Source organism: Staurois parvus, unplaced genomic scaffold, assembly GCF_062004578.1.
Source record: "Staurois parvus isolate SC_StPar_1 unplaced genomic scaffold, SC_StPar_1.0 ptg000186l, whole genome shotgun sequence".
NCBI lineage: Eukaryota > Metazoa > Chordata > Amphibia > Anura > Ranidae > Staurois > Staurois parvus.
This window is the reverse complement of record NW_028317982.1, coordinates 3,735,280-3,760,074: the sequence shown is the minus strand read 5'-3', so window position 1 is coordinate 3,760,074 and position 24,795 is coordinate 3,735,280. Positions and strand designations below refer to the sequence as shown.

The following is a 24,795-nucleotide window of genomic DNA, read 5'->3' as shown; positions in this document are numbered from 1 at the left end:
TAATCGATTATGAAAATAGTTGACAACTATTTTTCTAATCATTTATGCCGAATAGTTGCTTCATCCCTAATAAGAAAAAATATATATGCATGTGTGACACGCACGTACGTACGTACGTATATATGTGTGTATATAATATATAATTTTATTTTTTTCTTCTTTCTATATAGCCTAATCTTTCTATTTGAAAGTATTAGGGGGAAAAAAAACACCATTTCTGTAGAAAATAAATGGATCACTCAGATTTTACAATAAGCGTGAGAAGGAGTTCTTTACAATACAAGTTCATAGGAGGAAAAGCTTGTCTAACAGACCTTATTTTTTAGGGATTTATGCCTGTGTGAGTTTACGCAAGTGTGGCATTTATCCATGGGCAGCCACCTCTCCAAAACCGAACTCCTCGTCTTTCCACCTGCCCACACCCCTCCCCCCATCCTATCCATCGCCACCACCAACACCACTATCATTCCCGCCCCGCAAGCCAAAGTCCTTGGCGTCATTCTTGACTCGAACCTCTCCTTCCAACCTCATGTCAAATCACTTACAAACACATGCAGGCTCCATCTCCGCAATATTGCCAAAATACGTGCCTTCCTCACCCCAGACACCACCAAACTTCTAGTGCACTCCATCATCTCACGCCTTGACTATTGCAACTCTCTTCTCACCGGCCTACCCAAGTGCAGGCTCTCCCCGCTCCAGACCATCCTGAATTCAGCGGCCAGACTCATCCACCTCACCACCCGCTCCACCTCTGCCACCCCCCTCTGCCTATCCCTCCACTGGCTCCCGATTGCCCAACGCATCAAATTTAAACTTCTAATCCTGACCTACAAAGCCGTTCATAACACTGCCCCTGACTACCTCACCAACCTGATCCCCAAGTACCGCCCTACCCGTACCCTTCGCTCCTCACAGGACCTCCTTCTATCCTGCTCCCTGGTATCCTCCTCCCATGCACGACTGCAGGACTTCTCCAGGTCCTCCCCTATCCTCTGGAACTCACTGCCCCAATCCATCTGACTGTCGCCTTCCCTCCCCACATTCAGGCGCTCCCTCAAAACCCATCTCTTCAGGGAAGCCTACCCCACCCTCACCTAACGGCCATTCTCCCTCATCCCCCTCAGCCACTTCATCCCCCTCAGCCACTTCATTCCCCTCAGCCACTTCCTATTGTTCTACTACCCCCTCCCTCCTAGATTGTAAGCTTGAAAGAGTAGGGCCCTCTTACCCCTCGTACGCTGTCTGTTTTTGTTGTACTGTGCCATGTATTGTCCCCCCTATTGTACAGCGCTGAGCAAACCCTTTGGCGCTATATAAACTCGATGTAATAATAATAATTTATTACTATGGGCCACTGTACACTAAAGCTATGTCTCCTGGGTACAGAAATATACCTACAATTTTACACTGTATGGCCACGTGTGCTTGTGTGTGAGATACAAATCCTCTTTCCAGAATATACAAACCCAATTTTTCTAACCTGTCCTAAACATGTTTTAAGCAAATCGTAAATAAGCTGTGCATCACTGCAATGTATGCAATTTTATATATGCATTTCCCATGTTTTTTCCCTTATTCTGCATGTACAGAATAAAACCAATTGATCTGTCAGGAATGCAGTGAGTTCCTAACTTCTTGTTTCAGCTCAAAAGCCCAATATATGTTCAAAAATTCTAGCTATATGACATTGGTTTAAAACTATAGTAATGTATGTGGTGTTGTTCGGTTTTGTTTATTTTCTGCAGGGTCACAACAAGTCTATCCAGTGCATGACTGTCCACAACCTTGATGGGCGATCGACAATTTATACGGGCAGCCATGACGGGCATATTAATATCCTTTTACGTGTCTTTGTATACTTTGTGTTAAGCTTTCCACTGCACACTTTAGGTGCAAAAATTTTGTGGATAAACAGCTCTTTTAACCACATGACCTCCAGAAAGTTTTACCCCCGTCATGACCAGTAGAGATGAGCGAATCGAACCAGGCGAACCGGAATTCGATACGAATTTCAGGAAAAATTCGATTCGCGTCGAATCCGAATATTTGCCTACTTCGGGTGCGCGAATCGGATTTTTCCCGATCAGCCGGCAAAAGTGTCCCTGCAGAGAGCTCCGCTATTTCTGACATTTCTCTGACAGTTCCTTCACATGTACAGCGGTTGAAACATTGTATCTATTAGTTTCCATTTAGGATACAGATGTTTCAACCGCTGTACATGTGAAGAAGCTGTCAGAGAACTGTCAGAAATAGAGGAACTCTGCACATACACTTTTTGCCGGTTTGGAATTCTTATTTTCATCCTACTTCTTCTTCTTCTTCTTCTTCTTCTTCTTCATCCTCATCCTCAGAAGAAGAAGAAGAGGATGAAGAAGAAGAAGAAGAAGTAGGATGAAAATAAGAATAATTCCAAGCCGGCAAAAAGTGTATCTGCAGAGCTCCTCTATTCTGCAGATACACTTAGAGGAGCTCTGCAGATACACTTAGAGGAGCTCTGCACATACACTTTTTGCCGGCTTGGAATTAATCTTATTTTCATCCTACTTCTTCTTCTTCTTCATCCTCAGAAGAAGAAGAAGAGGATGAAGAAGAAGAAGTAGGATGAAAATAAGAATAATTCCAAGCCGGCAAAAAGTGTATCTGCAGAGCTCCTCTAAGTGTATCTGCAGAGCTCCGCTATTTCTGACAGTTCTGGGACATTCACTCCATACAGCGGTTGAAACATTGTATCTATTTGTTTCCATAAATGGATCCATTTATGGAAACAAATAGATACAATGTTTCAACCGCTGTATGGAATGAATGTCCCAGAACTGTCAGAAATAGGCTATTTCTGACAGTTCTGTGACATTCACTCCATACAGCGGTTGAAACCGCTGTATGGAGTGAATGTCACAGAACTGTCAGAAATAGACAGAAACTGTCACAGAACTGTCCTTCTTCTCATCCTTCTCCTTCTTCTCATCCTTCTTCTCATCCTTCTCCTTCTTCTCATCCTTCTCCTTCTTCTTCTCATCCTTCTCCTTCTTCTTCTCATCCTTCTCCTTCTTCTTCTCATCCTTCTCCTTCTTCTTCTCATCCTTCTCCTTCTTCTTCTCATCCTTCTCCTTCTTCTTCTCATCCTTCTCCTTCTGCTTCTCATCCTTCTCCTTCTGCTTCTCATCCTTCTCCTTCTGCTTCTCATCCTTCTCCTTCTTCTTCTCATCCTTCTCCTTCTTCTTCTCATCCTTCTCCTTCTTCTTCTCATCCTTCTCCTTCTTCTTCTCATCCTTCTTCTCATCCTTCTTCTCATCCTTCTTCTCATCCTTCTTCTCATCCTTCTTCTCATCCTTCTTCTCATCCTTCTTCTCATCCTTCTTCTCATCCTTCTTCTCATCCTTCTTCTCATCCTTCTTCTCATCCTTCTTCTCATCCTTCTTCTCATCCTTCTTCTCATCCTTCTTCTCATCCTTCTCCTTCTCCTTCTTCTCATCCTTCTCCTTCTCCTTCTTCTCATCCTTCTCCTTCTCCTTCTTCTCATCCTTCTCTTTCTTCTCATCCTTCTCTTTCTTCTCATCCTTCTCCTTCTTCTCATCCTTCTCCTTCTTCTCATCCTTCTCCTTCTTCTCATCCTTCTCCTCCTTCTCCTTCTTCTCCTCCTTCTCATCCTTCTCCTTCTTCTCATCCTTCTTCTTCTCATCCTTCTCCTTCTTCTCATCCTTCTCCTTCTTCTCATCCTTCTCCTTCTTCTCATCCTTCTCCTTCTTCTCATCCTTCTCCTTCTTCTCATCCTTCTCCTTCTTCTCATCCTTCTCCTTCTTCTCATCCTTCTCCTTCTTCTCATCCTTCTCCTTCTTCTCATCCTTCTCCTTCTTCTCATCCTTCTCCTTCTTCTCATCCTTCTTCTCATCCTTCTCCTTCTTCTCATCCTTCTTCTCATCCTTCTCCATCTTCTCATCCTTCTCCTTCTCCTTCTTCTCATCCTTCTCCTTCTCCTTCTTCTCATCCTTCTCCTTCTCCTTCTTCTCATCCTTCTCCTTCTCCTTCTTCTCATCCTTCTCCTTCTCCTTCCTCATCTCCAAGGGCATTTAAATTAAAGGTACAGTGTTCTGCACTAATTTAAAGGCTCTCTGAAGCCTAGAAACCCTTTTTATAAGTTAACTTCGTAGCGAATTAATTCGCATCGTATCGAATTTCTTCCTGAAATTCGGCGAATCAGCCGAATCGAATTTTTGAATAATTCGCTCATCTCTAATGACCAGGTCATTTTTTTGCTATTCAGCACTGCTCTACTTTAACTGTCAAATGCTTGGTCATGCAACGCTGTACCCAAATGAAATTGTTTTTCACAGTTTTCTTTTTCCGGTATTTAATCATCACTGGGTTTTTAAAAAAAAATTTTCTATATAAAGCAAAAATACAAAATATTTAGAAAAACATGTTTTTCTTAGTTTCTGTACAAAATTTTGCAAACAAATCTTTCTTTATAAATTTTAGGCCAAAATGTATTCTGCTAAATTTCTTTGGTAATCCCCCCCCCCCAAAATCAGCATGTATTTAGTTTTTGTGAAAGTTAATCTACAAACTATGGTTCTGCATCAGTTAGTATCATATTGACTGCTGCTGTCCCATTATAAGTTGCTGATCGCCACCATTACCGGTTTAACCAGTTGCCGCCCGCCCTATGGCCGAATGGCAGCCGGCAAATGTCGTCAGCGTTCCGGGTGGACGCCATATGGCGTCCTCCCGCACATGCGCAGATTGCACTCCTGCGCGATCTGTCACCGGCCGTGTACCTCGGACACGGCCCATGACAGATCTGAGTATCGGCCCCTGTTGCCGGTACCATGTGACCTGCTGTGATCAATCACAGCAGGTCACATGACAGTTGTATACAATGGATGGCTTCATTCATGCCATCCATTGTATACTAGTGTCTAGCTGTGAATGGTCACAGCTAATCACATTAGACACACATGTGACACAGCTGTGGCCAAATTACAGCTAAGCACAAAAAAAAAACCCTTTATGAATTGATGTCATTCAGGTAAATGCTTGCTTATAGCAAAGTAATTCTTTGCTATAAGCAAATTGTGTAAAAAAAAAAAAAAAAAAAAAATAAAAAAATACTGATCACTTCCCCAAAGTAGTACAATGTTACTATGGTAACATTGTACTACTTTGGTCATAGTGAAATATGAAAAAAAAATCTTAAAAAAAAAATAATTATTAAATAATAAAAAAATATATATTTTTTTTTTCATACTGTCACCAGTCGGTGTCCCTGATCACCGCCATGCCAGTTATATGATGATGCTGTACTGCACTGGTGACAGTATGTAAAAAAAAGAAATAGTGAAACTAATTTTTTTTAATTTTTTCCCCGAAAAATTATGACAAAAAAAATACTTCAAAAAACTCTCCATGCCTCTTATGAATTACATCGGACTGTCTATGTTGCAAAAAGGCGTCATTTGGGGGATATATGTACTGTTCTGACATTCTTGGACCTCAAGAAATTAGATTGGGTGTCAGTACTTCAGAATTGATCAATTTTCAGATCTATACCATAGTTTGTGAACTCTATAACTTTGCTACAAACTAAAAAATACATCCTAATTTGGGTTATTTTCACCAAAGACATGTAGCAGAATACATCTCGGCCTAAATTTATGAAGAACAATTATTTATTTGCAAACTTTTATAACCGAAACAAAGAAAAACGCGTGGTTTTTTTTCTACATTTTTGGTCTTTTTTTCTTAATTTAGCAAAAAATAAAAAACCCCAGTGGTGATTAAATACCACCAAAAGAAAGCTCTAGTTGTGTGAAGAAAATTATAAAATTTTCGTTTGGGTACAATGTTGTATGACCGCGCAATTGTCATTCAAAGTGTGAGAGCGCTGAAAACTGGCCTGGGCAGGAAGGTGTAAAATTGCCCGGTATTGAATTGGTTAAAAACAAAAAACTAAAAATTTCAGTATATATCCCATAGTTTGTAGATTCTTAAGCTTTCATACAAACCTATCAATATACACTTGTTGGGATTTTTTTTTTTCTTTAACCAAAGACCTGTAGCAGAATACATTTTGGACAAAATATATTAAGAGATTTAATTTTTTGGGGGGTTTGTCGGTCTTTTATTCTATAATAAAAACCACAGAGGTGACAAAAATAACACCAAAAAGCTCTATTTGTGTGGGAAAAAAAAAGTTTTATATCAATTTTATTTGTGTACAGTGTTGCATGTCAGCACAATCAGAGTAGCGCAGCACCGCATAGCAAAAAATGGCCTGGTCATGAAGGGGGGTAAATCTTCCTGCGGGCAACTGGTTAAAGGTGCAGGGATACACCAGCTGCCCAGCAGAGCACAATGCCAACTGAAAGCATGGGTTTCAGTGCCATATCCAGCAAGCTAAGCAAAAATGGCAGCCTCCCCAATTTATAACTAGCTTTTAGAGCAAGGTTCACATGGAAGGGCATTGCACATCAAACAAAACTTATTTACCAGCACACTGATCAGCCAGCCAGTCCAACCCAAACATTGTCTTACAAGTTGCATTCAAAACAGAGGTTTTAGTTGCACACATATATGTGGAAGTGCCTTATCAAGGCCCCTCTGTATAATGCAGTCCTAACATTAATTAATGAGAGTCTCTATGTTGTGTGTGTGTGTATATATACTGTATATAGCAGTGGATAAATTAAGGGTGGGTATGCCTGGAGTGAGCCCATTCCTCCTGTCCATGCGCTTTTTTTAGTGTGGCTTCTATATATTTGCAAATGTGCAAATAAAATCTGTTTTAAAAGACACAGTAATGCAGACACCATATCGAAGGACTGATAAGCTGCAATATATTACCTTTTTGGCTTTAGATGCACTTTAAAGAGGCATGAAGTTAGTCATCTATGCATAAGTCTGTTGGCAGAAAGATCCTAAGTAAAAATAAACTCCTGCAATGGTCTATAAAATGCTTGTGTTTACGCACATATAGACACCTAAACATCTGTATAGTGTTTAGACATGTAAAATTATTAGTCCATTCCATTAAACTTGCATGTGTCCATAAATTTATTGACAGAGATCACTGATTTTTCTGTTTTTTGATTTTGCGGATCTAAACGTAGCTTAAGTTTTCAAAGAACCTTTCAGAGTTTTTTTGTATATATTTTAGCAAGGCTAGGACTGCTTTATTTTAAAATAAAAAACAAAACAAAAACGGAAATATTGCATAATAAACTGTTTTCTATTTATCGTTTGTAGGTAGCAAGATGATATATGTAAAGCTGTTCTCCCTTCTTCCTATGTGTGCTTTGAACAGCCTGTATAATTTGAACTGATATCTAATACTAGCATTAGATATCCGTTCAGATGATGCCCATTCCATGTGCACTTGTTCAGTTAAGCTTTGACAACAAAACCTGGAAGCTGGTTGGTTTCTTTTCACAGCTGCACCAGATTTCGCACTCTCCAGTTTTAGTAAATCTCTCCTCATAGCCTCTTAGATGAAAGAACATAAGCGAGAACTAAAAAGCATCTTTTATTCAGACTGCCCATAGGTATCCTGCTTTTCAGATGATTGGCCAGTCATAGTTGCATATGGTTTATACAGCTGAAAAAAAGACAGACTCTTCCAGTTCAACCTATGTGTTTGATTTTTATTTTCAAACAAGTCTCATAGCCCTGTATATTCTGCTTCTTGAGGAATCAGTCTGAAAACCCAACACTGGTTTGCCACATTATACACTGCTCAAAAAAATTAAAGGAACACTTTGAACACACATCAGATCTCAATGGGAAAATATATGGTGGATATCTATACTGATATGGACTGGGTAATGTGTTAGGAATGTAAGGATGCCCCATTGTTTGGAAATGAAAATTATCAACCTATAGAAGACTGAATTCAAAGACACACTGAAAATCTGAGTGAAAAAATTATGACGCAGGCTAGTCTGTTTTGCTGAAATTTCATTGCAGCAACTCAAAATGGTACTCAGTAGTTTCTATGGCCCCTGCATGCATGCCTGACAGCATTGGAGCATGCTTTTAATGAGAAGACGGATGGTATCCTGGGGTATTTCCTTACAGATCTGGACCAGGGCATCACTGAGATCCTGGACAGTCTTGAGGTGCAACCTGGTGGCGTTGGATGGACCGAAACGAGATATCCTAGAGGTGTTCTATTGGATTTAGGTCAGGTGAGCAAGGGGGCCATTCAATGGTATCAATTCCTTCTTCCTCCAGGAACTGCCTACATACTCTCACCACATGAGGCTAGGCATTGTTGTGCACCAGGAGGAACCCTGAACCCACTGCACCAGCATATGGTCTAACAATGGGTCCAGGGGTTTTATCCCGATACCTAATGGCAGTTAGAGTGCCATTGCTTGGCCTAGAGAGGTCTGTGCATCCCTCCATGGATATGCCTCCCCAGACTATCACTGGTGGACCTACCAATTCTGGTGTTCAATGGCAAATGCCAATTGAGCTGTATGGTGTCAGGCAGTGAACACGGCCCCCTAGAGGGCGTCAGGCCCTCAGGCCACCCTCATGAGGTCTGTTTCTGATTGGTCAGAGACATCCACACTAGTGGCCTGCTGGAGGTCATTTTGTAGGGCTCTGGTAGTGCTCATCCTGCTCCTCCTTGCACAAAGGAGCAGATACTGGTCCTGCTGATGGGCTAAGGACCCTCTAAGGCCTTGTCCAGCTCTCCTAGAGTAACTGCCTGTCTCCTGGAATCTCCTCCATGCTCTTGAGACTGTGCTGGGAGACACAACAAACCTTCTGGCAATGGCACATATTGATGTACCATCCTGGAGGAGCTCCACTGCCTGTGCAACCTCTTTAGGGTCTAGGTATCGCCTCATGCTACCAGTAGTGACACTGACCCTAGCCAAATGCAACACTAGTGAAAAACAGTCAGAAAGATGAGTAGGGCAAAAAATATCAGTGGCCTCGTGCTGTAAAACCATTACTGTTTTGGGGGTCGTCTCATTGTTGCCCATCTAGTGCACCTGTTTCATTAACATCAAAGCAGCTGAAACTGATTAACAACCCCCTCTGCTACTTAACTGACCAGATTAATATCCCAGGAGTTTCATTGACTTGATGCTATACTCTGATTAAAAAGTGTTCCTTTCATTTTTTAAGCAGTGTATTTATACACTGGGTGCTGTGAATAGGTAGCCCACCTTTCAGGTGATTGGCCGGTCTGAGAACTCAGTTCCAGTTTTTAAGATTACATTCACTTTGGATGTGGAAAATATAGCTATTGGGAATTCTGGTGCGAAAAACTTCAGAAGACTGGTGCAGTGTCCCCTTCTGAGGTAGGAATGCTAAGAGCTACTCCTTTTAATTGCTTATGGCCCATGATGATTGAATATATATAGTGAAAGTTATAGAGAATGAAATCTCCCACACTTATCAGTTGTACTTTTTTTTTTTTAATTTGGCTGGGATTTCCTTAATCAACTTGTGCACATTACTTTGATGCTGCAACAGGGGAGAACGACTCCTTCTCTGGAAAGGGCCACACAAACCAGGTGTCCAGCATGGCCATTAACAGCTCCAATCAGCTCGTTACTTGCAGCATGGATGACACTGTGCGTTACACTGATGTCATCAAGAAGACCTACAGGTGAGCATCGCTGATTCCTTTGCTTGATTATTGTGTCTCTGTACTCTACTTGTCAGTGTATTTTGCTGGATTCATTCCAGAAGACCAGTAGGGAATATTTCTTTAAAAAAAATGGATAAATAACAATTGGAGATTGGCACTTCCCACTTATTACAAGGAAAGCACAGGCTCTTCAACTCTCGACTTTTCGCTTTAAGAAGTAATCTGTCATTGCAGTGGCTTTCATCCCATGCAGCAGGAGGCTGCCACTACCTGGTTCCTGTAAGTGATGCTTTTTTTCCAGAGAGAAATGTCACTGTAAACGTTTTAGCACACACAGGTGTGTGTTTAAAAAAATAAATAAATAAATAAAATCCCTATGTACAGGGTGTCCCTAACGCTTCGACACAGGAAATATCACTAACTATATGTTTTGTTTTTTTCCTCAATATGCATTTTGCCTATGTGTCCAGACTTTAGAGACACCCTGTACAATGAGTGTGTCTGTCTGTCAGAAGCACTCATTAAATCCTTCCAGGGGTGTACCTGCAGGGCTTGCAATTGTGATCCAGTCCCATGCAGCTCCCCTGTACACCTAGATAGGGCAGAGGCATATAGAGGAACAAATGCCCTCCATTTTCCTTCTGCAGCCACTAAAAGCCCGCTTTTCCTGCTCTCCCTCCTTCAGGCATTCAGTGGTTGCAGGAGGAAAATGGAGGGCATCGGTTTATCTATATACCACCCCTGAACTCATGTTACCCAAAAATCCTATTGCTTGGTTATACTTCTCATTAGTTTATTGAATGAGCTGATGTGTTCACTTTCTCTGTGGGCTCTGCAAAGTCACCTTGGTGGGCATCATTAGCACTTTTTCCTGTAAAGGAATAACCTGAAAAACAGAAAAAATTATCAAAACAGAAGTGGAGGTTTTTTTTTTTTTTTTTTTTTTTCGTAGCAAATAACCAGATTTAAAAAAAAAAACATTCAGATAAATCTATCATATGTCTATAATAATACAATGTATACCTGGTTTTGTAGCTTTTTTTTTTTTTTAACCTTTTCAGTGCTCAGGATTCCGTGAAGTTGGATGTCCAGCCAAAGAACATTGCTGTGGGATCAAACGATTATGTTGTAGTAGTCAACAGTAGCCAGGTACATAGTGGTGGGTTATGTGTGTTTGTTTCCACGGCACTGAACAAGAAGGTTTTACTAGAGCACACAATACTAGGCATTATACTCAACCTACCAAGTTTATAATTTTTTGGCATAACGTCTGTTGTTTTCGGTTTTCCTTATCCAAAACAACAGTCCTATGGCTTAAAATATTATGTCCTATCACACACGTTGAAGGGAATACTATGATTACAGTGAGTAGTATGACCGCATGATTTTTTTATATTATACTTTTTTTTTTTTCTTTAACCAATTAGGCTGTAGAAAGTGATTATCCCCTTCATGACCAGGCCATTTTTTTGCCATTTGGCATTGCTCTACTTTAACTGGCAATTATGTGGTCATGCAACACTGTACCCAAATGAAATTTATATAATAAACAAAAGTCAGAAAATTTTGGAAAAAAAATGTTTCTAGTTTCTTATGAAACATATTCAATGAAATCAAATTTCTTCATAAATTTAGTTCAAAATGTATTCTGCTACATGTCTTTTGGTTATAATTGATTTGGTGTATATTGATTGCTTTGTGTCAAATATATAGTGTCTACAAACTATGGTACATATATTTGAAAATTGGTCAATCCTAATGTACTGACAGCAACATTTTGTGAGTCCCTATGCTACAACAGTACAGATACCCCCCCCCCCCCCATGACCTTTTTTTGGAAAGTAGACAGTCTGAGGCATTTAGTAAGAGGCATGGCAAGTGTTTTGTTTTTTTTTTTTTTGTTTTTTTTGTTTTTTTTTTTAAAGTTGTACATTTTTTGTCACTAATTTTTTATTCAGTTTTTTGTAAACTTTTTTTTTTTTTACTTCATAGTGTCAGTAGTTCAGTGTCATCATAGTAACTCTTTGATCTGCTGTTGTGATGAAGTTCACTGTGACATTACTGTTTTAAACTGTCATGAATGGGTTACATTTATGACGGCTGTGATTTTGCTGTTGTGATTGACCCACGGTTGTCACATGGTACAGGGTGCTGTGATTAGCTCACGTACCATGTGATAGCTGTGGGCCAATCACAGATCACTATAGGAAGAACATCTGTTATGAATGGAATTAATTTATACCAGCTTTGACAATGTGGTCATGTCGCTTAGTCTTCATATGATCACTCGGCCTCATCAAAGAGGCCAGGTAACTGCAATCTACTGTGTCCTGTCCTGTGTGCATGTGCTAAGCTATGTACGGGTACATCACATAGCCTGTAGCTGCTGCCCGTCCGCAGTTTATGTACCGTGGGTGGTCAACAACTGGTTAATTTAAACATGAAATATAATGCCACCATTAGGACCTAGTCCTGAAGTCATTTAGCCATGTGTATATAGATTGCCTTTGGTTTAATTTGTCTCCATATTTTCATACCATCACAATTGTGTAATCCGAATCCATTCGCACGAACCCCAATGCTACAGTAAAGATCTGCCAGCTCCACCGAACTTACAATTTTTCGGAAGAGGTTTGCGGAGAATCTGATGCTGGATCTCCCAGATTTTATTGGTTCCTCCCTCTGACCTCCACTTATTACAGAATACAGCAGTGATGCATGTTTATTGCTGCTGAAGGTAGAGAGACTCCTAATCTCCAAGCTCAACTCCTCCTGTAGGTGCTAGCCCAGCTTGTGTGCTCCATAGATGAGAACAAAAGACGTCCGATCGGCTGCACTCCAAACAATCCACTTTATTGAACCAAGATAAAACCAATACAGACAGTGGAAATCCAGTGGGGGACTGGAAGGTAAACGTGTTTCACGCTAAAGACACCACTTACTCATTACCACTATGCGTTTACCTGCCAGTCTCCCACTGGATTTCCATTGTATTGGTTTTATCGTGGTTCAATAAAGTAGATAGTTTGGAGTGCAGCCGATTGGACTTCCTTTGTTCTCATCGATGCAGAATACAGCAGTGACTTGGAAGTCTGCAGCAGGAGGAATGAATGAGTGAGAGCTGCATAGAAGGCAGGAGAGCCACACTGTGACTTGTTGGTTTCCCTTTGGAATTCTGCAGAAGATTTCTCGGGGTCAGAGAAGGGTCTGATAAAATAGGCATCAGATATTTACAGATGACTTTTACAGGTGTGTGGGCCGCTGTAAGAATGTGACAGCAACATTAATATTTTGTTTTGGAGAAATCTGTGTTTAGGCAATTTTCATTAAAGCTCCTTCTTGTATTAAACGACTTTCAGCGTGACAGCTCGCGAGGAGAGAAATGCCGATAACTGGCATTTCCTTATTTACATGCGATCAGCTGTGATTGGATACAGCTGATCACAGGACAAAGCCGACGTCATCGGCTCTTTCCGTTGATTGGTGATCCGCTGTGTCCCAGGGACACAGCGCACCACCGATCGCCGCGCTGCGTGCCCTCGGGGGGCGTGCACGCCCGGTTAGAGTGGAAGGACGTCATATGACGTCCTCCCAGAACGAGAGAACCGCCTTGCGCCCGGCATTTCCTTCTGTGGTGGGCGGGAGGCGGTTAAAAGGTATTTTATTTTGAATGAAATGCATTTTAGATCACTGTCCCTAGTTTTTACAAGCCTCTAATTATGTTTATACTCCTGGTACATTTTACAGCCAGACTGGTGACACCTCTCTTTCCTGGTACAGCTTTCCAGTTCATCTTTCCATCTCCGTCCTGGTTGGCCAAGGCATGGCATGGTATTTTTAAATTGCTGATTAGTTGCTCAGTTAACAGGCAGGGTGATACAGGAGGCTGTTGCGCTCAGAAAAAGTGGAATTCTTCCTGAGAAAGAAGTGGGTGGGCTTAATTACAAAACCTTTAGCAGGTAAAGCATTTACCATCTGTTTACTGTAATGCTTGCTTGTATTCCCCATTTCCATCTGTAAAGAAATTTCCTGCAAAAATAAGAAAGTAAATGTTTACCTCTTCCGCTGCCAGTGCTGCTGAACACTTCTTTGATTAGGAAGGAGTGACTAATAATGAACGCTGCTTTGATTATTGAGGAATTAGGAAGGCTTTGAAATGGCTGGTTTTCTTCAGTCAAGTGTCATCTGATAAGTTAGAGTATGGGTCTCTGCTGGTGTTATAAGTCAAATAATAATCGCCTTGATTCTTTAGAATTTATGTCAGGGTTGGAAAATGTAGACATGAAGGCTGTGTCCAAGTGTATATGCCAGTCTCATACATACTGTTGCTTGATCCCCACACATGATGTGGGTTTTTGGCACTTGCAGCAAATACCCATATCTCTCAAATTTGGATATCACTATGGATGGCCAAATCTGACACCGATAGGGCCTTTTGCAGCCATGCAAATGGTCAGGCAGCCCTTTGTCTGCATATGGCCAGCTTTAATCAGACCATATCAAAGAGATTCTGCTTTTGTGATATCTGCTCTCCATTCCCTTCACAGATTGTCCTCCTGAAAGACAGGAAGAAAGTTTTTGTTGCTGACTCTCTGGATTACGAGCCGGAGGCGGTCGCTGTCCACAAAGGCTCTGGAACAGTTGCTGTTGGTGGAGTGGTAAGCTGAATGTTATTTTAGGCTTGCTGGTCTGTATATATTCTAATACTCCCACATACTTTATATTCACTCATGCTGTGCTTACAATTTGATGTCAGATAAAAGTTACTGAGCTTGTGTACAGATGGTGCTTAATTGAGGGTTACTTGCTCTCACCTCCCATATAAACTGGATTTGCACAAGCTGGGATTCACTGCTGTACATGCTCTGCCAGACTAGGGTCTCTGTGAGAGAGCATACTGCAAGTAGAAGAGTGCCAAACAGCTAATCAACTTCTAGCCATAATAAGGATGGGCAATTCATGACAAAAATTAAATTTGCCAGTTAGCCAAAACTTTTTTTTGTTTTTAGTGAATCTCTGTCTATTAAAAATAGACCAGAAGAAAGGGTGAGCACTTCTATTAGGTTTGTATTGCTGTCTGTGTCCCTGCTGGAGAGAGATCCTCATTTACTGTGTCCTCCTTTTGTGGTCACAGGGCAGTAGGTGAAATGAAATCTTCCAAATGAAGGTTGTAACCCTTCCCAACTCTAACACAAAAAAAGGTTTTGACAGTAGTTGGGCCTTAAGATTGCTTTTAAACTGAAATAAAATTAAATGCAGGTTGCACATTTTCACAGATATCTATAAAAGCCACACAATGCTATTCAGGTGACTTTGCAGCTATGGTCATGTAACTCACAAGAGTGCCAATGCTGGGGCATCCTATGGAGGCTACAAAATTCAGACAAAAGGGGACTGCCCTGCCATTTTTTTATATTGGGATATCACATCTCAGGAGCATCAAGAGTCTTGTTCCCAAAAGCTTGATAGTAGGGAGCAGGTGGTTGTCACAGTAAATTTCAGCTGAGACCATTTGCTAGAATCCTCCCATCTCATTTGTATGTCTTACGTTGGTGCATATGCATAGGGCACATTGACTAAAGTGTAGGACATGTGGAACCCTTGTGTAAAAACATTTGATTAACGTGGCCTTCGGGGGACAGCATTTGACATTTTATGAAGGATGCTATTGGTGGCACCATCTTCCTCAGCAGGAGAAATGTATGGAGCAAACTACAAAGTTTTTCCCCTTTCTTGTCTGTTAAGAAACAGTCCTTTTTGTTTCTCTTTGACGCCTACATTGCTTGGCTCCCTATTCACCTGCAAGGACAGGCACTCGGCCTGCCAAATGCTCAAACAAGCTTCCCTCGGCATTATGGTGCACTCAGTTTTTCAGGGGGATCAGGGGAATGTTAATCTTTATAGCTGCTTGGACAGCTTGCATCTCAAACACTTGGGTGTGGGAGATGGTTTTCCAGGGCTGCAAACTGGACTTTCCCTCCCAGCCCCCTCCTAAGTGTCTTACCTGCAACTTTCCTCTGTCACAACACAGATGAGCAGATCTCCATATTCCAAGCCTAAAGGGAAAATTCACCCTATTCTGTATTTCAAAGGTCTAGTTGTTTTCATTCGAGTCCAAAAATTCCACGTGGAATTTGCCATCGCCATCCTTCACCAGGGAGACTTCTGTCAACATCAGAGATTCTGACTTGCATGTCCCTATCTTTCCAGCCCATCAGTGATTTGTACGTTTTGCTGTGGGCCCTTCACTACCAGTTCGAGCCCCTGCCTTTTGACCTCGTCTAGCACTGCCGTGCTCTTGTGACATCACCATTATTGGATAATTGGATGACCTTCTGTTAAGGAAACGATATGTGTGGACTGTGTTGGATTACATGACATTGACCGTCTAGATGTTGGAATGAAGTGGATCCTGAACCTTCAGAAATCATTGTTAAAACTGACCATCCTTCATCTAGAGTATCTGGCTGACAGTTTGTCAGAGTGTTCCTTCCACAGGAGAAACCTAACAATCCAGTCTCTTGATACAAAATCCTCCAGTTTGAGAGCCATGTAGTGATGGTAGCCTTTTTTTTTTTTTTTTGTGGCAGTCATATTTGTACATTTTCACTCTAGACTTCTGCAACACTACATACTGTTGTCGTGTGACAAATCGATCAGACCTTGAACAGACCGACTTGTTCACCAAAGATCGGATTGTCCCCGGCCTGGTGGCTCAGGAATACAGTTGGGGGGCTGGGGAAAATCTTCCTTGCCGTCTTTTGGAGAATCCTCATGACTGATGCCAGCCATTTGGGCTGGTGAAGTCATCCTGGGCACCTTGTCAGTGCCATGGACTTAATCATCATAGGGTCTTATCTCCCAACTATATCATTCCTGCTGGAGGGTTTTCTGTCCAGCGCCATAGCAGTTGCATACATCCATTATCAGGGTAAATCAGAAGTCTTGCTGCAGTAAGAGGTAGATGGGATTCTTTCCTGGCCAGAACATCACGTTCCTTACAACAAAGAAGGAAAACCAATTTCATGTTCCAGCCTTGTTTGTCATGTACGTTAACTGGTGTAAACAATTGGCAGGCAGACTTGCTAAGTTAGCAGTGCCTGTATCCAGGTGAATGGTTTCTTCACCCCGGAGCTGTTCAGAACCTGCCATAGGTGGGGGGCTGCTGAATGTATACCTTCTGGCCTCCCAGGTTCAACATCAAACTAGACAGATTTTTCCCAAGCTGCAGGAATCCTCCAGCAGAATCAGTGGATGCTCTGTGGGATCAGAATACCCCAATTTTATAAACAAACTGAACGCACCACATAAACAATGTATCGTACTGATGCTGCTGCTCAGGGTTATAGTAAACCACAAACTCCGCAATATGTCATCACAGCACTATGCAGTACATATAAAAACACAAGTCTGTGATATAGAAGAACACGCCCATAGTGTGTAATAAATGAATTGCATAGTTCTCAAGTAATATACTTATTAATAAAGTGGCTTGGTGCTCAAAAAGTGACCCATGTCTTGTTTGACTATCATGCTTGCTGTTTGCAGGGGGTCCATTCCTTCTGGCAAGTGCGGGCTCATTAGAGGGGGCATGGATTACTTTTGGTGAAATGTACCAATACTGAATTGCACAGGAATGCTGTGTGCTTTCTGTGCAATTCATAGTGTAAACCTAGACTAATAGTTATTACTTTGGGTACTCTGTGATGACTGTGCTAAACTAATATGGCCACTAGATGGCATTGTAAGTTCGTTTTTCTGTCCTCCAGTAATATATAGCAGCTAACACAAATGTACTTCTACAGTGTCTGAATCGTAATATTCTTCAGGACCTGTAATGAATTATGTTGATCATTTACTTCTTAAGATGTGGTCATAATTGCTTTATTACTGCAACTCACAGCAGATTGTTTCCTTTTTTTCGAAGTTTGTGCCAGCTGCAAATATTATGGTTTTACTCATTGTCTTAAATGCTTGTGCAAGCTCCATTAGCTGGGATCATAGATGGAGGGTCATCTGAGTAGCTTATCTGCTATCAAACGCTTAGCTGTACTTTAAGTGTAGATTTGTTCTTTGACTGCAGACAACTTTCTGGTTTTATACAGCTGCTACTGTTCCTGCTATACTAGTGGTAGGGGTCTTAGGCTGAGGGATGTCTTGTGTTGAGGGCAGCTTTAGACATGAGCCTAAAATGTAATTCTGTCCTGACCTCTGATGTTTGTACCATTCTTTTCTTTATAGGATGGCAACATTCACTTGTATTCCATTCAAGGCAACACTCTAAAGGATGAGGGAAAGTGTTTGCCAGTCAAGGCTGCAGTAACCAGTCTTGCCTATTCCAATGATGGTGCCTTCCTTGCTGCTACTGATACCAACCGTGTGGTCACCATTTTCAGCGTTGCTGATGGATATGCAGTAAGTGAATACTGATGATTGGAGTTGGGCTTCCTTTGTCTTTTGCTAGAAGCTCATTACAGAGGTATATAGAAAATGATGTGTTGGTGTAATATGCAACGCAACATCGTGTAAGACTGTCTCAGATCCATCACATTTAGAACTAAAAAGATGTAGAGTGCAAACTTTTCTGGGGTTTTATTTTTTCTTATTCCCATCCTACAAAGAATCGGAGGTAAGCGGATGTAAATGGATGTATGTGCACATATACAACTTACATGAGGCTTCCATTCAGAACCATCTGAAAAACTGACAGGTGGATTTCAACTCAATGGCTGTGAAAGGACCCTTGTAACATTTCAACAACCATAAATTGTGTACAGTGCTGTGAAAAAGTATTTGCTCCCTTCCTAATTTTTTTTTGCACACTTATGATTCAGATCATAAAACAAATTTTTATATTAGAGAAAGATAACCTGAGTAAGTACAAAATGCCATTTTTAAATTTCTTTAACCGCTCCCGCGCCACCCTATAGCAGAAATACTATTACAGGGCGGCACGGCTGCGCAAAATGACATGCATATATACGTGATTTTGCTGTTCTGGTTAGGGGCGCGCACGCCGTATCCGTGCTACCATTCGTGGCTTCGGCTGTCAATCCCCGGGTCCCTTGCCGGCGATTCCCCACTGGCAGCCGGCGTTCACCGGGTATCACCGATGGGGAGAGACCTGTCAGCTCCTGCACACTGCTTTATATGGCTCTGCATAACAGAGCCATAAAAAGAAGTGCGCTTACAGTGTAAAGCGCACACACGTAGCACATGTTAACCCCCTCCTGCCTAGTGCCATTAGTACAGTGTTAGTGCTTTTTATTACTGTATTGGTGTCACTGGGGGATGTCAGTGACACCAAGTCAGTTCCCCCCAGTGTCAGAATAACTGCCACAGTCCCGCTATTACCATATATATACCGCCATTTGTAAAGGCTATAACTTTCACGTAAACCAATTAATTTACACGTATTGGGATTTTTTTTTTTTGTAGCAAAGCAGAATACATTTTGGCCTAATTTTATGGCGAAATTTTTTTTTCTTTTTTTTAAATTGTACTGGACATGTCTAATAGCAAAAAGAAAAAAATAAGACTGACAATTTTGAAAAAAAAAAACCACCCCTATATTTTTTAGTTTTTTTTTTGTTTATAGCACAAAAAGTAAAAACAGCAGAGGTCTCCAAATACCACCAAAAGAAAGCTCTATTTGTGAGGGGGAAAAAAAGGATGTACTTTTAATTTGGGTGCAGCGTTGTATGACCTCACAATTGTCAGTTAAAATAACGCAGCGCCGTATCGCAAAAAAATAACCTGGTCAGGAAGGGGGGGAAAATACTCTGGAGGGCAAGTGGTGAAGGGAAAAAGCTGTCCAAACATGCCTGGCTCTATGTGAAAAAGGAAGTGCCCCCAAACCCCCTGCTGTGTAATCCAAGTGCACTTGAGCTTAAAGTCACAAACTGATGGCCGGACATTCTCAGGATTTTCTGGTAGAGTGCAGAATTAATGGTTCCATCAATTATGGCTAACCATCAAGGTCCTGAAGCTGCAAAGCAGCCCCAGACCATCACACTAGCACCGCCATGTTTGATTGTTGGTATGATGTTCTTTTTATGAAATGTTGTGTTAGTTTTACACCAGATGTAATGGGACACACACCTTCCAAAAAGTTTAACTTTTGTCTCATCAGTCCACAGAATATTTGCCCGATAGTCTTGGGGATAATCCAGATGTAATTTTGGCAAATGTGAGACGAGCCTTTTGTGTTTTTTGGTTGAACTCTCCCATGAATGCCATTTTTGCGGTTTACTTTTTCACATAGGGTTAGGCAAGTTTGGGCAGCCATTTCCCCCTAATAATTGAAATCATTTAAAAACTTCATTTTGTATTGACTTGGGTTATCTTTTGTGTAATATGAGAATTTTTTTGATATATCTAAATCATTTAAGTTTGACAAATACAAAAAAAATGTGTGTGTCTTGTCAATATGTTAATGGTTTGACCAAAATTATATATTGGCATCTTCTTTGAGACACTCACTAATGAGCAGATAAGTCCAAACTATTGTCAGAGATCAGCCCTTGCATGTTGTGCCCTTTGCCCTGATGCATTTTTTTTTTGTTTTGTTTTGTTTGGGCAAACATGCACACTCTGTTGAATCATTGTACATGTTTATTAAAAGGTCTTTTGATTTTCCTAACCACCATCTCATATCTATGGCCTAGTTTTTCTGTTCCTTTATCATTAAACTGTCCTTTATTCTACATCAACTGCGGATTTATATTACATGATTCTAATCCCCTACTAAGTAGTTTGAACAGTAGCAACAAATTATCCACCTCATTTAATCCTTTTAGCACATTTTCCAATAACACAGCCTGGTTACTAGAGCATCACTGCATGGGGTGGGGAAGTTACTCTGAGAAAAAATTATTAGTTCATACAAAAATTATTTAAAATTTCTAGTTGTAGAGTTTTTAATTGAACCACTTGCCCTCCAGAAGATTCCCCCTTTCATGACCAGGCCATTTTTTGCAATACAGCACTGCGGTACTTTATTTATTTCAGGTTCTTATGTCAATTTACGCAGCGCTTTACACATATATATATTGAACTTCACATCAGTCCCTAACCCTCAAGGGGTGTACAATCTAAGGTCCCGAACTCACATTCATACATACACATACTAGAAACAATTTAGACAGGATCCAATTAACCTACCAGCATGTCTTTGGTGTGTGGGAGGAAACCGGAGTACTTCGAGGAAACCCACGCAAGCAGAGGGAAAACATGCAAACTCCATACAGGAGGCGCCATGGTCGGGAATCGAACCCATGACCCATTTACTGCAAGGCAGACGTGCCAACCACTAAGCCACTGTGCCGCCCACTTTAACTGACAATTGCGTGGTCATGCATCATTATACAAAAATTAAATGTCATTTTTTTTTTCCCACAAATAAAGCTTTCTTTTGGTGGTATTTGATCATCTCTGCGGTTTAATTTTTTGCGTAATAAACAAAGACTGACAATTTTGAAAGAAAAAAAAATATTTTTGACTTTTATTTTAAAATTTAAGAAATCTAATTTTTTTTCATAAATTTTAGGCCAAAACGTACTGTTACATATCTTTGCTAATAAAAAATCCAATACGTGTAAATTAATTGGTTTACGTGAAAGTTATAGCGTCTGCAAATGGCAAGATATATATATATATATATATATATATATATATATATATATATATATTGGAATCTTTGTTTAATTTTTTTATACTAGTAATGGCGGAGATCAGCGACTTATTCCAGGACTGCGGCGGGCATTCTGACACTGGGTGGGAACTGACTAACTTCCTATGACATCCCCAGTAACACTAAGGCTACGTTCACACTAGCCTTGTGTGCAGGCGGCAGAGAGGCGTTTGGGAAGCGTTTTTACCGCTTCCCAAACGCCTCTGCCAATTCTGCACATTACAGCACATGGTGCTGTTCTAACGGGAGCGTTTGCGTCGCGTTGCGTCGCGGCAAAACAGACGCCTCTGGACGAGTCAGGAGGCTTTGAAGCCTCCTATTGTCTATGGTGCTGCTCCGCAAACGCCCGGCCGGCGTTTGCGGTTGCGACGCGGTTGCGGGGCGTTTGCGGAGCGGTAACACCACTCAAACTGCATTATAGGCGTTTGTGGGGCGTTAACGCTCCGCAAACGCCTAGCAACCGCCGCTAAACCGCGCATGCGGCGTTTGCTGAGCGTTAAACGCTCCGCAAACGCCGGACCAACGCTTGCCAAACGCTATAGGGGCGTTTGGCAAGCGTTGGCAAAACAGCCTAGTGTGAACGAGCCCTAATACAGTGATCAGTGCTAATGGCACTGGGCAGGAAGGGGTTAGCTTTTGGGCGATCAAAGGGTTTACTGTGTGTTGTGTGTGTTTTACTATGTGTGCTATTTTACCTCGGAGATGTGCTGTGCAGAGCAATACAAAACAGCATGTCCTTGCTGGCAGGAGAGGGACCTGTGTTGTGTACACACAGGTCCCTCCACTGTCAGCTTGGCACAACGATCGCCAGGAAATCTCCGGCCAGGACCCAGTAATTAACCTGCCTAGCTGTCAATGGCAGCTCAGGTAGGGCGGTGTGCACGCTACCTACCCAGAAATTCAAATCACGTGTGTATGTATATGTGTGTATATATTGTGATTTTGCGCAGCCCCGTAGCAGTAGTTCTACTATAGGGCGGCGGGAAAGCGGTTAATTGGAGACATTTTCTTTCCCTTCCTGTCCAAAGACATAACAGGAGGTAAGTGGAGATCCCCTTTTAGATGGCTGTGACTGGAGCATGATTTCCAATTGAAAGATTTCCCCTTTCTTCCTCTTTGGGTGACAACTGTAAAATATTTGTTTTCCCTACTTTTCTGCCTGTCAGTGTTTACCAGAACAAGTAGAGTGTGTGAAAATTTCAACTGAGGGCACAAAGAGCAATAGAAAAATGGCCCTTCCCTACTTACAACTTTGGCTAGGAATGTACTTAGATGCTAACCTGCAAGTCACCTTATTGTGCAAGCACTCCAGTGTACCCAAGAAAAACACTTTGTTTTGTCTTAATTAACAGGAGAAAGACAAGTTCTATGGACACCATGCCAAAGTAGTGTGTGTTGCTTGGTCACCAGACAATGAACATTTTGCCTCCGGAGGAATGGATATGATGGTTTTTGTTTGGACCTTGAGTGATCCAGATAAACGTATTAAGATGCCAGGTATGTGTCATTTCTCCATTCTCTTAGTGAATTTAATGGTGCTCTGCAGAGACATTGGCTGTTTGTGCAAAAGTTCACTAAAGGTCACCTGTTAATGCCAGTTTACTGCCCTGCCTCTCTACCTCATCCAATAATAGCTTTGCATTCATTCAGAAAATGTAAAGCATCCTCTGAATGGCGACCATACCAAACAGTCAACCTCCTGTGTTCAGAATGCACCAAGGTAGCCACTCAGCACAGGACCTGGAAGCAAGTGGAGATTACTGGTCAAGTGATGTCTTGATATAGACAGATATAAAGGCACAAACTAATTGCAGCTATGTAATCCTTAATACTTTTATTAACTGTATTTTTTTTTTAATGCTAGCAGTTTAGGTACCTAAATTTGACTTGGTCTCAGCCTTGTGCAGTCCCTGAATAGTCTGTACTGCACAGCTCAGAAAGAGGGAGGGAGAAGCAGCACAGGAACCCAGTCAGGTGTGCTTCAGTGCACAGAATCTTTCTTATAGAATGAAAGATCAGACTGACAGACATGAGCTCATCTGTTTTGTTGCTTCTTCTTTCACTGTCCACCCACAGGGAGGAACAGGGACCTGAAAGTTAAATTGCGGCAGAGAAAGTTCAGGTTCATTGCCTGTTTATATAGGGCTGTGTTAGGCAGAGCTATGTAAATCCCAGGATTTCAGGAGGTAAAACTGTTCTCAATGTATCTAATCTGAGTATTTGTCGGATTTCCTGGATTTCAGGTTTAAAGCGAGTCTGTAAACAACTGCTAGGCATCTAGATCTGCCGTCTAATACAATGCGGGGACGGTGCCGCTGCAATGCATCATCGTAGTTCTAAGTTGTTAAATTTACTTTAGAGCAATTTATATTCATCTACTCATTACAATAGACTTGATTAAAAAAAGTTTTTTTTTTTGCACTGAGATAACTCGAAGCCTTTATTTTTCATTTAGATACCCATCGGCTACACCACGTGACTGGACTGTCCTGGTTGGATGAGCACACGTTGGTCACTGTATCCCATGATTCCTGTGTCAAACAATGGACTGTCGCTTACAAATGAGCACAGAGCATGGACCAGCACAGGGATAGCTAGGACTACTGCAATTGGAGATTCTATAAGAAAAATATATATTTCTGTTATATGCTTTTGTGGTTTGCCACATTCTCATTCTTCAAAAAAAAAAAAAAAGTGTCTTTATCTATAACAAGTCCTTTCAAAGCTTTAGTCAGTGACCGCTTGCTGGTAAATAGCTCCTATGCATCAGATGTTGTGACCAACATTCCAGAGGCAACAGTCAGATCCTCAAGTACCCAGACTGAGGTCCGGCTCTAATGGAGAGTTTGTATGTGTGTGCTGTAAAACCACATAAGACAGTACATACTGCTCATTTTTTCCTGTTACAGAACATTTCTGTATCCGCTGTTATGGTGACAAAAGTGGTGATCTATTTTTGAAACTCTGGTGTGCAGCTACTGTGTATTGTTGCTCTGCTTGTCCATAAAACTGTTGCCTCAACACCGAAACAAGTCCTCAAGTTAAATGGGGTACCTAAGAAAAAAAATAAATTTTTTTTATGTAGTTCTTGTTCTGATTTATTAACTTGGGTGCTGTTTGTTTCTTAATGTATAGGTTTTTATAATCTAAAGGATAAGTTCACCTTCGAGAAAATGCTCTTTGTTCCACCCTAAAACCAGGTGGAGCATGTGACTCGTTTCCACTCCTGCAGCTCTCAACCATGATCCTCCCTTCCTTTGACAGCGGGTCAGGGATCTTCTCCCCGCATGAGCAGTCACAATTTAAAAAAAAAAAAAACAGGTAGCCATGTGGGGTTCTGCCCTCCACAGCCACATCAGTCAGAGTTCTGTGAATGGGAGAACTACAACTACCATCAGCCTTTGCAGGTACTGTTGAGCTATCTAGGTAGTTCATTGATCACTTCCTGTCATTGTTTAACTGCCTGCCCATACCAGGTACGAGCAGACAGATACACTGA

General features: G+C 41.3%; 1 protein-coding gene across 1 annotated transcript in view; it reads left to right on the top strand.

Moving 5' to 3' along the window:
* WDR1 (WD repeat domain 1) overlaps positions 1-24,380 on the top strand; it is a 96,874-nt gene extending 72,494 nt beyond the window's left edge. Inside the window, exons 9-15 of the mRNA XM_089677408.1 lie at positions 1,749-1,838; positions 9,468-9,622; positions 10,666-10,753; positions 14,152-14,262; positions 17,846-18,019; positions 22,649-22,793; positions 23,752-24,380. Coding sequence (XP_089533534.1) covers positions 1,749-1,838; positions 9,468-9,622; positions 10,666-10,753; positions 14,152-14,262; positions 17,846-18,019; positions 22,649-22,793; positions 23,752-23,861 — 873 coding nt within the window. The 3' untranslated portion in view covers positions 23,862-24,380. The remainder of the gene's footprint in view (positions 1-1,748; positions 1,839-9,467; positions 9,623-10,665; positions 10,754-14,151; positions 14,263-17,845; positions 18,020-22,648; positions 22,794-23,751) is intronic.
* The last annotated feature ends 415 nt before the right edge of the window (positions 24,381-24,795 follow it).